This window comes from Monodon monoceros, unplaced genomic scaffold (assembly GCF_005190385.1).
Source record: "Monodon monoceros isolate NGI ecotype Baffin Bay Population unplaced genomic scaffold, NGI_Narwhal_1 Super_Scaffold_18, whole genome shotgun sequence".
NCBI lineage: Eukaryota > Metazoa > Chordata > Mammalia > Artiodactyla > Monodontidae > Monodon > Monodon monoceros.
Genome location: NW_021703774.1, coordinates 123878010 through 123891027, shown reverse-complemented (window position 1 = coordinate 123891027; position 13018 = coordinate 123878010). Strand labels below are relative to the sequence as shown.

At 39.4% G+C, this 13018-nt stretch overlaps 1 protein-coding gene across 1 annotated transcript in view; it reads left to right on the top strand.

Annotated features, from left to right (window-relative positions):
- The first annotated feature begins 4708 nt into the window (after positions 1-4708).
- TCTEX1D1 (Tctex1 domain containing 1) overlaps positions 4709-13018 on the top strand; it is a 28648-nt gene continuing 20338 nt past the window's right edge. The window contains exons 1-2 of the mRNA XM_029231318.1: positions 4709-4747; positions 6896-7017. Coding sequence (XP_029087151.1) covers positions 6899-7017 — 119 coding nt within the window. The 5' untranslated portion in view covers positions 4709-4747; positions 6896-6898. The remainder of the gene's footprint in view (positions 4748-6895; positions 7018-13018) is intronic.

Genomic DNA, 13018 nt, shown 5'->3' with positions numbered 1-13018 from the left:
GCACCAATTGCTTTCATTTTTGCACTTTTTTTTCTCAAAATAATCACAGTCTGTCAGTTAAAGTTGAATGACACGGTAAAATGTGCCTATATCTACTAAGGAGATGCGTTTGTGGTTTCTTGTTTGTTTGTTTATTTTTTAACTTTCTTTTTTCCAAAAGATTATGCATTTGAGCAAAATCCCATTCAATGTAAATGTATTCATTTTGCTACATGGTTTTCTGGTCAGCATTTTTTTTTAAATGGAAGCATAATTTTTTTATGTTATCAAAATTAGGGTGATCTCTAAATATCACTTTAAAAGTTGTCAACATGATGTTTCCTTAAAATGAGTCAAATTAAATTGTTGATATGAATGAACAAGTCAATCATTGTTACACTGATTAAAGAGACTGTTCTGATGACCCACCCCATCTCTTTTACTATGTGCACTTCTCTCTTCAGGCTTTATTGTATTTTCCTGCTCCTTCCATTTTTTTTTTTTTCATTCAGCAAACAGTAGTTAAAAGCCATTTGCTCATTTGTGAATCAAACATGGCTACCATTACATTACTTTTTGTCTGTGGAATGTATGGAGGAAAAATGAGATAGGAGTGCAATGTTTAAGTCTCCAAATATTAAAACCAAACAACAAAACCCACTAGCATTTCTATTTCTTTGATGTTCTGTAATCTTCTATAGGCTAGAGCTGCATTTTAAATATCTAACTGAATACCAAATATCCTTCTTGAAAGATCAAATTTTAGGGTCTATTGAGTTGACCATGGTCAGACCTCTTCACTGTCCCTCATGTTTAATATCTGATGTCTATCCAAAATGAGTATTCCTAGGAGAGAAAGTCACCTCCTTGTTGACATCCACCATGGGTATAATAACTTATTCTCTAGGCTTAACTTCTAATGTTATTTTTCCTTTGACTTATAGTATTTCTAATTGTCTCCTTCTATCTCTAGTGCAGTACATTGCCTGTTTTAAATACATCTTTAACCTTATAGGAAAAGATGTTTCAATGAAAATCAAATATATTTTTATGTGTCCCTTAATTGGCAAAAGAAAATAAGTAAAGGGTAATTCTACTTCATTCACTGTATTCCAGTGTTTTCCAAATCATGTTCAGGACTACTGCTTCTGGCAAATGTTCACTGTGGTCTGAGAATAAATGATCCTAGACCATAGTCCCAACCCACTCCTTAGACATTGATAATAAATGTTAGTGTTTTAATGAAGCTTAAGAAAGTTTTGGATCAGAAAAACACTTTTCTTTCTAAACACATCTTGAAGAAACTTTAGAAAAGTTTTCTTTTTAACACTGGTTTACATATCTTTCAGCAATTTCAAATAATATAACCAGGAATGCTTTGGAAAGATGCTTCTGGGTTTTTGTTTTAACTCTAAGGAAAATTTCTGCCACTTTAAATGATTTAGTATCTACTTTAAATTTCATAAGTATATCTTAGTGAATTTAACTTTATCACCTAAAGTATTCAAAACAAAACAATAAAATTGTTTTACTATTTTAAATTTTTAAGCATTATTTTTAGGATCTGCACTTATGACCATCACATCATGCTGCTATCTGTTGAAGATGGTCCAAATTTCTTTACAGAGTAGAATTAATACTAGTGAACAATCTTTGGTAATACTTTATCTAAACACTTTAAGAAATTGAATCATGATGGATTGATGCTGACTGCATTTTTACATAATCTTGTTAGAAATTATATGAAAAACATTTCAGTTAAACCTAGGAAAAATACACTATTTAGTATAGATTTTGCAGGACTCTACACTCTATTAATGAGCATTAAGCAGTTCTTTTTTGCTTTGCTTTATTTTGCAAATCGTTTTCACAAAAAATCAACAAAGTTCCTTTAAAATTCCTGGGTAAACTGTCTGTTATCAGACAGAAAAGAGTAAAGCTGAATCACTTTACATTTCTCTAAATATAGTTCAATTTTTAATTCATTAGGACTTCACTACAGGCCAAGCAGTCATTTGTAGAGCTGGCTTTTTAAACTGTTTGAAGAGTTTTGGGTTTCAATATACAAAGAATTTTTTTTTCACTTTGCATAGAGATCTGTATGAATGTAATGATCAAATGTTAATTTTGTGCCTACTAAATGGCAATGGAAGGCATTGATCTTTTTTTTGTACTTTTAACAATAAGAGAAACTAGGAAAAATACCTCAGAAATTTTGTTGTATTTCTAAAGGTAATAAAATTCAGTCATCTGTCTTTCTTAAAGAAAATGCTGTTAGTGTATATTTTGAGTTGGTGGTAGCTTTTATTTAGAGTTCTCCATGATCTTTGTAGCAAAAGTAAACAATGTCTTTATGACCTTGGATGGAGTACATATTTTCACAAAATACCTTGAGCATAAAATATTTATTAAAAAAAAAAAACTCTGGGGTAAAATACTCAAATATACTTTTAAAATTAGTTAAAATATTGATGGCTGGCTCTTTTTCCTACATGTGTAATTCAATAGAGAATACTTAATTCTCGTAGCTGTGATGAAATCTTTACTGCTTATGTGCCGTGCTCAAGAAAAAAACAGCAAAAAAAAGCAAGGGTTTGTTCCTTCACAGAACTGCCCAAAGCTCTCTGATGAACAATGGTGATATGAATGTGTAATACTGACTTCTTGAAGATAACCATGAGAACATTTTAATGTTACTTGCCTTATAAATTAGAAAAGGTGTGGATATCATTTTTTGTAAATAATGATTTTTACAAGTGTTTTTTCCTTCATAATTTTCCCAATCACCCATTTTACAAAATCCTGAATATGCAATTATTTATCATGGCACATTACTGCCACTAGGGTTCCCATTGCAGGACAAAGTTTAATTATACTTGAGAAAAGATCAAATATATAAGTAAGTTACTATTTAAATGTGATTTTTTTCTGGAAAATAAATGAAAAACAAAAATAAGTTGAGTTGTGAACCTCTTTTATTACCAGCCTCTTAAAGTTTTACCACATTTCTGGAAAACTTCGTTGCATATTTAGGGTGGGCATGGTGGGCAGAAGGTCTGGCACAGTGTAAGGGCTATAGAGTTGGACAAATCTCATTCTATAATTTAACTATAGTCTTGAGCATGTTACTCAATGATTCTTCATTTCCTTATCTTAAAAAAAAATAGAATTACTATTCCCTTATCCTAGGGTCACTGAACAGATTAAATGAGATAATATTTTTCAGTCACCTAACAGTTCCTAACTATTATATAGTAAATAGTCAACAATCCTTTCCTGTTCTTAGTTTTATGTGAATAGGGATTGAGACGGGCCAGAAAATGTTAATGCTCTTTCTCCAATGCTATCCTAATCCTTATGCGCTCTACCGTTATGCAGATGTATTGCTATTGACAGCCAATTCTAGCTGCACTGAGCACTCATTAATGGACATGCACCAAGCTAGGTGCTTAGGGCGCCATCTTTTTCTATTTCCAATGATTGCCCACTATGTGAAGGTCCCTTCAGGGTCTGGTTTTGTTTGCTTTGGGTTGGGGGAAGGGCTCTGGGGTTAGAAGAGGGATAGTTATTAAGGAGGAAGGGCCTATTATTTATGTCAGGTGGGTTCTCAACCCCAAACAGCCTCCATTTCAAATCTTCGTAACCTTTAAGGATTGGGGAGAGTGGTGTCAAGGAAAGTGTAACGTGAAAGTTTGTAATGCCCAAAAGATAAGCCGATGAGTTCCAAGCGGCCCTGGTCATATTATTCAATATCTCAGAATCTCAATTCTCTAAATCTGTAAAGGACTAACAACGCTTTCTGCTTTTTTTTTTTTTAATTGCTTTATTTATTTATTTATTTTTGGCTGTGTTGGGTCTTCCTTGCTGCGTGCGGGCTTTCTCTAGTTGCAGCGAGCGGGGGCTACTCTTCGTTGTGGTGCCTTATCTTGTAGCGAAACCTGGGCTCTAGGTGCTCGGGCTTCAGTAGTTGTGGCACATGGGCTCAGTAGTTGTGGCCCACGGGCTCTAGAGCGCGGGCTCAGTAGTTAGGCGCACGGGCTTAGCTGCTCCTCGGCATGTAGGATCTTCCCAGACCAGGGCTCGAACCCGTGTCCCCTGCATTAGCAGGCGGATTCTTAACCACTGTGCCACCAGGGAAGTCCCAACAGTGCTTTCTTGAGAGAGTTATTGGGAGGACTAGATAAAACTAAAACTGTTTGCCAGTACCTGGTAAATGTGAGCTCTATTATCAACCATCTGTGCCTTGGGGTGGTGGAAGGCAGCATCAGGGGTCGGGGGAAGGGAAGGGGGTGCTTTCCTTTCTCTCTGTACCTCGCACTTCCCGTCCTAGGAACCGCCAGCATTTCCCACTCCTGCCCCTGACATCTGCAAAAGGAAACTGATGAGGGCTCTCAGGGCTGCCCCTTGAGTTCCCAGATGTCCCCCTCGCTACAGAATGACTCGGCTTCTCTCCAGCTCACGACCACCCCAAGGCACAGCCAGGCTCAGGGCAGCCCCCTCTGGGCAGTGACGAGGAGATCCTCTACATCCTTAGGCGGCTCAGAGGACTACCCAACTACTATGTCTGCCTGGGGCGGGCCAAGGACTCTGTTTGAGAAGGACACCTTGGAGACGGGCCGCGGAGTCCAGGGGGAGTGCGCGGGCATTCGCGGGCAGAGGGAAGCCTGGGAGACGGGAGCCTCGGCCCGCGCTGGTCCCGGCAGCGGAAGAGCCCGTGGTCCGGGAGGCCACCCGCCGAGTCGCGTCTGCGTCTCCAGCACTGCCTCAGGTAAGTGCGCCCTCTCCGCAGCGCGTCTGGGCAGGAGCAGAGAAGATTGACAGAGGCAAAAGGCAAGTTCGAGGATCGAGGGGGCTAAGCGGGGAGGGCCCTGTGTTAGAAATGGCCTGCCTGCCTTGTCCACAACCTCTCTCTCTAATGCCTTATTCCTCGTCCCTCCAAGAAATAAGAAAAAAGTGGCCCCAGTTTTTGGAACTGGAAGCAGGTCCTGGCCTTTTGTTTCCTGCCCGCCTGTGTGTCTCGGCTTTACAGTGTTGCCCAGTGCAGAGCTGGCCAGCCGGTCCGATCGTGGAGCAGCATGAGTTCTGAGCAGTCTGCCTGAGGTCTGGCGACACCGGCGGCCTCAGCCCCTCTGGACCTCCAGGTCCCAATTCTGGCCTGCGGGGCAGCTTTGGAAACAGGTGAGCAGACCGAGGTCTGTCAGTGTCACTTTAAGGTTGGAACCTGAATGACCCACTTAAACAGGCTCTGTATGTCTTGTTCACACATATACACGCTCACACAGGCACACTCATGTACACAGACACACTCAAACACACAAGCACACATGCATTCGGTGCACAGACACATCACATACAAAGGTGCACACACCAACATACAAAGGCACACACTCAGGTACACAGATAATCACTCATACACACAGGTACATACACAAAGAGATGCTCACATGGGCACTCACACAGGCACACACATTTATGTACACACTCACTCATACACACAGCCTCACACACTCATGGGGACACACTTATGCTCATACGCACATGCCCACAGAGACATATATATGCTCACATAGAGATGCTCACACCCATGTACATACACTCTCACACACAGGTCCACAATCACACACCCCCCACACTGCCTCGCTTCCTAACACACAGTACCTCTGCTGTATTTGTGTGCCCTTCAGTACCCTTTGCCTCTGTCTGCCTTGACACTGATCACACTGGGGTTTTAGATTGTGTTCTTGTCTGCCCTACCCACTTCAACTGCCAGCTCTTTGAAGGCAGGGACTGTTTTAGTTCTATTGTAGTGCCTAGCACAGTGTCTCCCTGTTAGGGCTCTCAGATTTACACATTATAAAATAATTCCAATGAATGTCTAAACTTGTATGTAGGCAATAGGGCAGTAGAGTTACAGTCCAAGTTCTGGGAAGTCCATTCCTACTACCAGCTTTTTCACAAGCATTTGTGAGAGGAGGTAGGTTTTCCAATAAATTACTTCATTAAAAGTTCTGGGCTTCCCTGGTGGCGCAGTGGTTGAGAGTCCGCCTGCCGATGCAGGGCACACGGGTTCGTGCCCGGATTCGGGAAGATCCCACATGCCGCGGAGCGGCTGTGCCCGTGAGCCATGGCCGCTGAGCCTGCGCGTCCGGAGCCTGTTGCTCCGCATCGGGAGAGGCCACAACAGTGAGAGGCCCGCGTACTGCAAAAAAAAAAAAACCAAAAACAAAAGTTCTGTTTGCTCTTTACAAAGTAAATCACTGTTGCTTGAAAAAAAAAAAATACCCTTTGGGGAAGCAGCTTATCTTAATTTTTAAAGTAATAGCAACAACAACAAATGTTAATTAGCAAAATATCATTGAAATTAAATTTGGGGAGGCAATAAAAATATTGTTTTCTGGTGTAGGATAATATCATTCTTCTACATATGGCTATCATTTCTCAGTGACTTTAACCTCTTCTGCAGTTAAGTATTTTTGTTGCAGCTTAATATATGCTTGTGTGAATTAAGTATGCTATTGCATAAATAACAGTTATCAGGTGGGACTTTCCTGGTGGTCCAGTGGTTAAGACTCCATGTTTCCACTGCAGGGGGAGCGGGTTCCATCCCTGGTCAGGGAACTAAGATCCCGCGTACCACGCAGTGCAGCCAAAAAAGTAAAAATAAAACAAAAAAGGAAGTCTCTACTTCTTATAAATAAATTCTGAAATATTTTTAAAAGAGTTATCATATTTCCAGTTATACCGACCAGAATAACAACATATACTAAAAATCACTCTTAAGGAAACCCCACTTCCCTATTCAAAAATGCTTAAAAAAAAAAAGGATCTGTGTACTTTATTTAGAATGAGTCTCTATGTTATACTAAAATATTTTCAGATCTTTTGTTCAGTATTTTACAAAAGTTTCCTTCCATAGGTTATGATGATGTCAGACATTGCTAAAGACAGAACGGCTCATTTACTGAAGAAGAGGGGCAGTGTGTCTTCTTTAAGTAGCCATGAGTTCCGGCGGAAAGAGCCTCGTGGGCGCACCAAAGAGTGAGTGACTGGATGTCCATTAACACACTCAATTATTGAATAAACAGGTTCATAATATTTATCAGGAGGAAAAAAATGCATTTCCTTTGGGACATAAAAAGGGAGAAAAATGGGCAAGTACAAGGTTTAGGTCATCTTTGGGGGCCATATTTTTTAAAAGAACGAGAAAAAATGGTAACTAGATTTATCATGGTGATCATTTGGAAATGTACAGAAATAATAAATCACTGTGTTGTGCACCAAGAAAAAGAGGAAAGAGAAAAAGAACAAGGAAATTTAAGTGATAAGTTGATCACAGCAGCATTTTTGTTACTATTTCAGAGACTACCCCAAAAAATCATCTACTGAAAAGAATGTCATATGCAATGTAGACCAGCTACTTCTTAACTGACTCCTGAATTCTTCTCCTCAATATTATATGAATACATCATTTTTGCATTTTTGTAATCAATATATACATATACAATACATTTAGCATTATTTTAAACAAATTTTGTAATGTATTTTCATAGTCTGTGCATATCCTTTTAAATGGTTGCATAGTACAATATTTTGTCAGCTTATAATTCTGGGTTAGCCAACAGTTCCCCAATCATTGAGGATTTTAAGTTTGTTTCCACTTTTTAAATTTTTTACTATATAAGAAGTCTCTGATTGTTTTCTTCCCCAAAGTATAATTAGTGGGTCAAAGGATAATAAGTATATTTTTTGGCCCTTGCTACATATTGCATTTACTCTCCTAAAAAAGATGAATTAATTTTTAATACTTTCATGACATTTTTTTTGACTGCCATCGGGAGGAAAACCAAACAAATTATCCAACGCAGAGGTCAATTAATTTATATTATAAACTTTCCTTCTTAAAAGTTTCTACACGATTGAAAGATATAACAGGGCTTTCCTGGTGGCACAGTGGTTAAGAATCCACCTGCCAATGCTGGGGACATGGGTTCAAGCCCTGGTCCAGGAAGTTCCCACATGCCGCGGAGCAACGAAAGCCGTGCGCTGCAACTACTGAGCCTGCTCTCTAGAGCCCGCGAGCCACAACTACTGAAGCCCGCGTGCCTAGAGCCCATGCTCTGCAACAAGAAAAGCCACCGCAATGAGAAGCCCATGCACCGCAAGGAAGAGTAGCCCCCGCTCGCCACAACTAGAGAAAGCCCACGCGCAGCAACGAAGACCCAATGCAGCCAAAAATAAGTAAATAAAATAAATAAATAAATTTAAAAGAAAGAAAGAAAGATGTAGCATATTAATCCCCATGATTGGGAAGCAGGAGCTGGTGTGTCTGTTGGAACAGAGACCAGAAGAACTGGAAGAGATTTACATTCGAATTCTGAAACCAAATTGTTCTGCTCTCAGAATGTATTAATACACTTACTCAAAATTCTACTTTTCAACCCTAGATGATTGTGGATTACAAGTCCTGTACAAATGCTCTCTTTCACAGATAGGAAATATAAAGGAGTAGCAATCTCAGTGTACATCAGAAGTAAAGCTGGGAGAATAATTAACCTCTATAGCTTTTGCTTCTGATCCTAAGTCATTTTGACTGCTATTTCCAAGATTTAAGTGTAAGAGTTATTTTTAAACTATTTTAAAATAATTGTTAGCTTAAATTCAACTTTTTAGAAGCAAATATTATAATAATAATCTGACATAAGTCCTGGTCCCATGATTTAAAAAGCACTGTTCTTATCCAGAAACTAAACTATCATCCCTACTTGCATAAGTTTCATTTACTTCTTCCCTTTCAAAGCAAATTAGAAAGTCAAGTATATAGAATCAGAACATAGCCCAACCTGAAGAATTAAAGATCACTCTTATTTTATTGATGAAGTATAAAAACAAATTAAAAGGTAACAAGAACACGAAAATAGTTTTAGCAACACATGAGGAAAGATTTTTTTTTTACTAACAAATACATTTAAGTGATAATTATCTTGATATATTTCAAAATTAGAAACAGGGACTCTCAAACAAAATATTCAGAATGGATCCTCTATTGGAGCCTTTTTTATTAAATAGCAAATGAACAGATTCCAAGCACGCTTGCAATGCAGAGGCCATTTAGGAGGCTGCCTCCTAACCCTAACTCCCACTTATCTTCCATTGTCTTCATCCTTGCCAGGGACCAGAATGTATGGGTGATTCTCCTTCCTGAAATGGGTCTTCAACTAGTAGAAAAATTCTGAAAACTTAGTGGCTATCAAATGCAGCATTGTTTTGAATTTGCAGTGTTTTTTTGGAAAAACATATAGCTTTCACTTGAAAGTTATCTCAAAACAATTTTTTGAACAGATTAATTTCAACAGTATAAAGCATATGCTGAAGTATATTGAGGACCTAATACATTATGTCATTTAATCTCCCCAGCATTAATCCTACTAGGTAGACATCATTCTTACCATTTTGCTATGAAATAGCTGAGACTTATAGGTCAAGGAACAATTTAAGGATTAGGATACAGTCCTAAATTATGAGTATGGCCAAAAGGGTCCACGAACTCTTGCCTTCTTCTCTAGTTCCGTCTTCCCCACTATCCTGCTTGCATCCTACACTTGGGCCATTCCCACCTTCCATATTTACAATCCCTCGGTGCTCTGCCTTGCCTCCAGCCATTGTCTCACATTGCTTTCCCATGGGGTACCCTTGTCTGGAATGCTCATCTTACACTCTGGCTTCCTTCTTTTCCTCCTTCAGGATTTAGCTCCATCTCCAACTCTCCAAGAAGCTGTCTATCACAGTTTCCAAAACAGGTTCATTTTGCCTGACACACAACGAGCCAAAACGCTAATATGCTGAGGTTTGCAGCAAAGAGTGTTCATTCGCAAGGCAGCCAAGCGAGGAGATAGGAGAACAAATCTCAAATTCACCTCCTCAAAGCCAAGGGGATCGGGAGTTTATGGGACAAAGAATAAAGAAGCAGGGTGGTATGAGGCGTGGGAAGTGTGGGGAGGGTGAGGAAAGATGATTGGGAAAAGATGCAGTAATTGTTGTTCCGTGCAGATGTTTCTAGCCTACAGCCCTCTGCACATTCTGAGGGTGGAGTTTTGGGCCCTCTGATGTTAAAAGGTCACTGATTGGACACTAGCGTCTGCCCAGTTGAAGGGTCAGTGGTCCTATCCAGCCTTAACTAGCTGACCTCGAATTAGATGCAGTTGACTCCAAGTTCCTAAACGATAACTTGGGCAAACATCTTATTGTTTAGGTTATGCACCGCTTGGAGGACATGAAAGTCTTAAAACAACCTTGATTAGCGAAGGCAGGTGAAATGGATGTAACCCACCGTTTCATAACTACCCAACTACAACCGCTTCCACTTCCGACTGGGTCGGATGCTCTTCCTTTCTGCTCCTGCTGCTTTCGCCTTCTACGTGGTACTGTATTTGGGTGTTTTCTTGTCTATCTCTCTCATTAGACTGTGGACTTATTGGCCTTTATAACAGTAAACACTCTGATAAGGAGAGCAAAGAAGCATAGGAGGTAGACCTACTTGGAAAACAGTTTCTTAGATGTGGCATAAGCTCAGCATAAGTTCATCTACATTCTTGGTTTCTCTGTGGTCTTCTATAGAAGTAACTAACGCTTAACATTGATCCCTGGGCATAATGGATACCTGAAATGCCTTCTGAATTGTAAAAGGAAGATTGAATTTATATTCAATATAATTATTGTTAATTGTTTTTAGATTTGTCTCTTTAATGTAAATTATGTTTTCATTATGAGGTAATTTTTATGCTTTATTCTTTAAAAAAAAACATTTTAAGCTGGTTTTTACTATCCCAACATCGTAACTGTTAGCGCATTGGCATATTTCTTCCGATAGCTACCTAGTTGTCATCACACTTTATCTATAATTTTGAATTTTGTTGCTTTTCAGTTAAATAATTGATAATAATAAGGGTGCTAAGCTAAATTTTACTGAGCCCTCACTATGACCTCATTTAAGTTTCAGAGACGCACTGTATCAGGAGTTGGCAAACTATGACCCGAGGGCCAATTCCAACCTGCCATCTGTTTTTGTATAAAGGTTTTTCCATGGTTGAAAAAAATCAAAAGGAGAATAATACTTTTTGTCATGTGAAAATTATAAGAAACTCAACTTTCAGCATCCATAAATAAGGTTTTTACTGGATCACATCCATGCTTATTCATGTATGTATTGTCTCTGGCGGCTTTGACACCATAATGGCAGAGTTGAGTAGTTGCAATAGACGTGCAGGGTCTGCAAAGTGGAAAATATCTGTTATATGGCATTTTACAGAAATATCTGCTGACCCCTGTTCTGTAAGAGAGATGCTGTTAGCATCTTCATCTTACAAATGAAGAAACATGCTTAGAGAGGTTGAGGCTCCAAAGCTACAGAATCAGCAAGTGGCAAAACGGGCTTTTGTTTACAGTCAAAAATTCTCATTCTCTGAAAATTGGCTATCTACGTGTAACTTGGATCAATGAAACTCTTCTACTCATTCACCAGAACCTTCTGTTTCCCATCCATGGGTAAGAGCAGGTATTTACAATGACGTCTTTCTTGGAAACAGGCTTTGGCAGCTTTCAAAGAGTATTTGAACAGATGTGCTGCTCTCATATCCTTAAAATGGAAATAGAAGCCTGAGATTAAATTACTTTCCCAGGATAATGTGACATGATATCCAGGCTTCTTATCTCTGAGGCCAGCAGTTCAAATGGTAGGTCAAGCCTAAGGCTGAAGACTGAAGAGTCTCTCTTTTGCCTCAAACCAAAATTACAGTGGTATCATGAACCAGAACTTTGATGGATCCCAGAGCTCTCCACTTGAACCCACTGGTGGCATCTAATGCAGTAGGTAGGCCACATTATACTCTTCCACTTATTCATTTATTCAAGGTTTATTAAGCTTCCACTTCGTGCCACATGTAAGGCATATAAAGGTGACTAACTGTAGGGTTGTTCTTCTCTCGAGAATCTCATTTTTCAAGTAAACTTAAAGCCACATGGTAATCTTTTTTTGGAAAAAATGGAAAAGATTACATTCATTGCTTCATTTGAAATAAATGTTTATTGACCAATGAGTAGGTGGTGAACCACACAGAAATAATCTGGTGGGAAAGGCAAGGCACAAGTCATTTTAAATGTGATGAATTTATTCAATGATTCCAACCTATACTACTTGAGCCGCTTATGTGCAGTTAAAAATGATGTTGCCTGGCCTGTTTCCTCCTTTTGATAAGCTCTATTGCCATCTGAATCAAACTAAAGCCCCCAACAAGATCTGGATGAGACACAGCTTCCCTCCAAAGAGAGAGAAGCTTGAGAAACTGCATTGGCCATGTTCCTAAATTAAACCACAATAATAGCTAATATTAAGTTGTGCTTAATAGCTACATCCCATACAATATCCATATGAATCTCATAAAAACCCTGTGGGTTAAGTAGAGAAGGTACTTTTATTATCCCCATTCATCTCATTTATTATCTTACTTCTCTCAGGAGCCGAGATGAGTTGAAACTATTCCTCATTTTGTAGCACATTGTCATCGCTAATATGAGTAGGACCCCTTGTTTGCCTGATTGCCCCCTTCTTCCCCATCCTCACTCCCACTCTCATCTCCCAATAGACACCCACTCTGATGCACAAAATACTAAATATACTACAAGAATATACATACTTAAATACTATATTATATATATTTTTAATTTTCTGTGTATTATGATGTTTTGACATCTTCAAAAACCTTTCTGGCTGGGGAGAGGCTGCCCCCGGCACCAGGGCTAGCCAGTTATTAAAGATAGTCAAGGACTCAGCAGGGAGCATGCCTTTAATATGCAAACTAACCAACTGGCATCCTGACACATTCTCTCTGGCCCCCCACACATCCCAGGAGGCAGTATTTCTCTGCCCTAATCATCCCAGTGCCAAGTACCAGGCAACTAGGGGCCTCTCCTATAGCTTAGAGCCCACTGAAATTATTCAGACCAGGCCAGTCCTGAGCTGTTTCCCCTGTACCGCTTTGCCTTT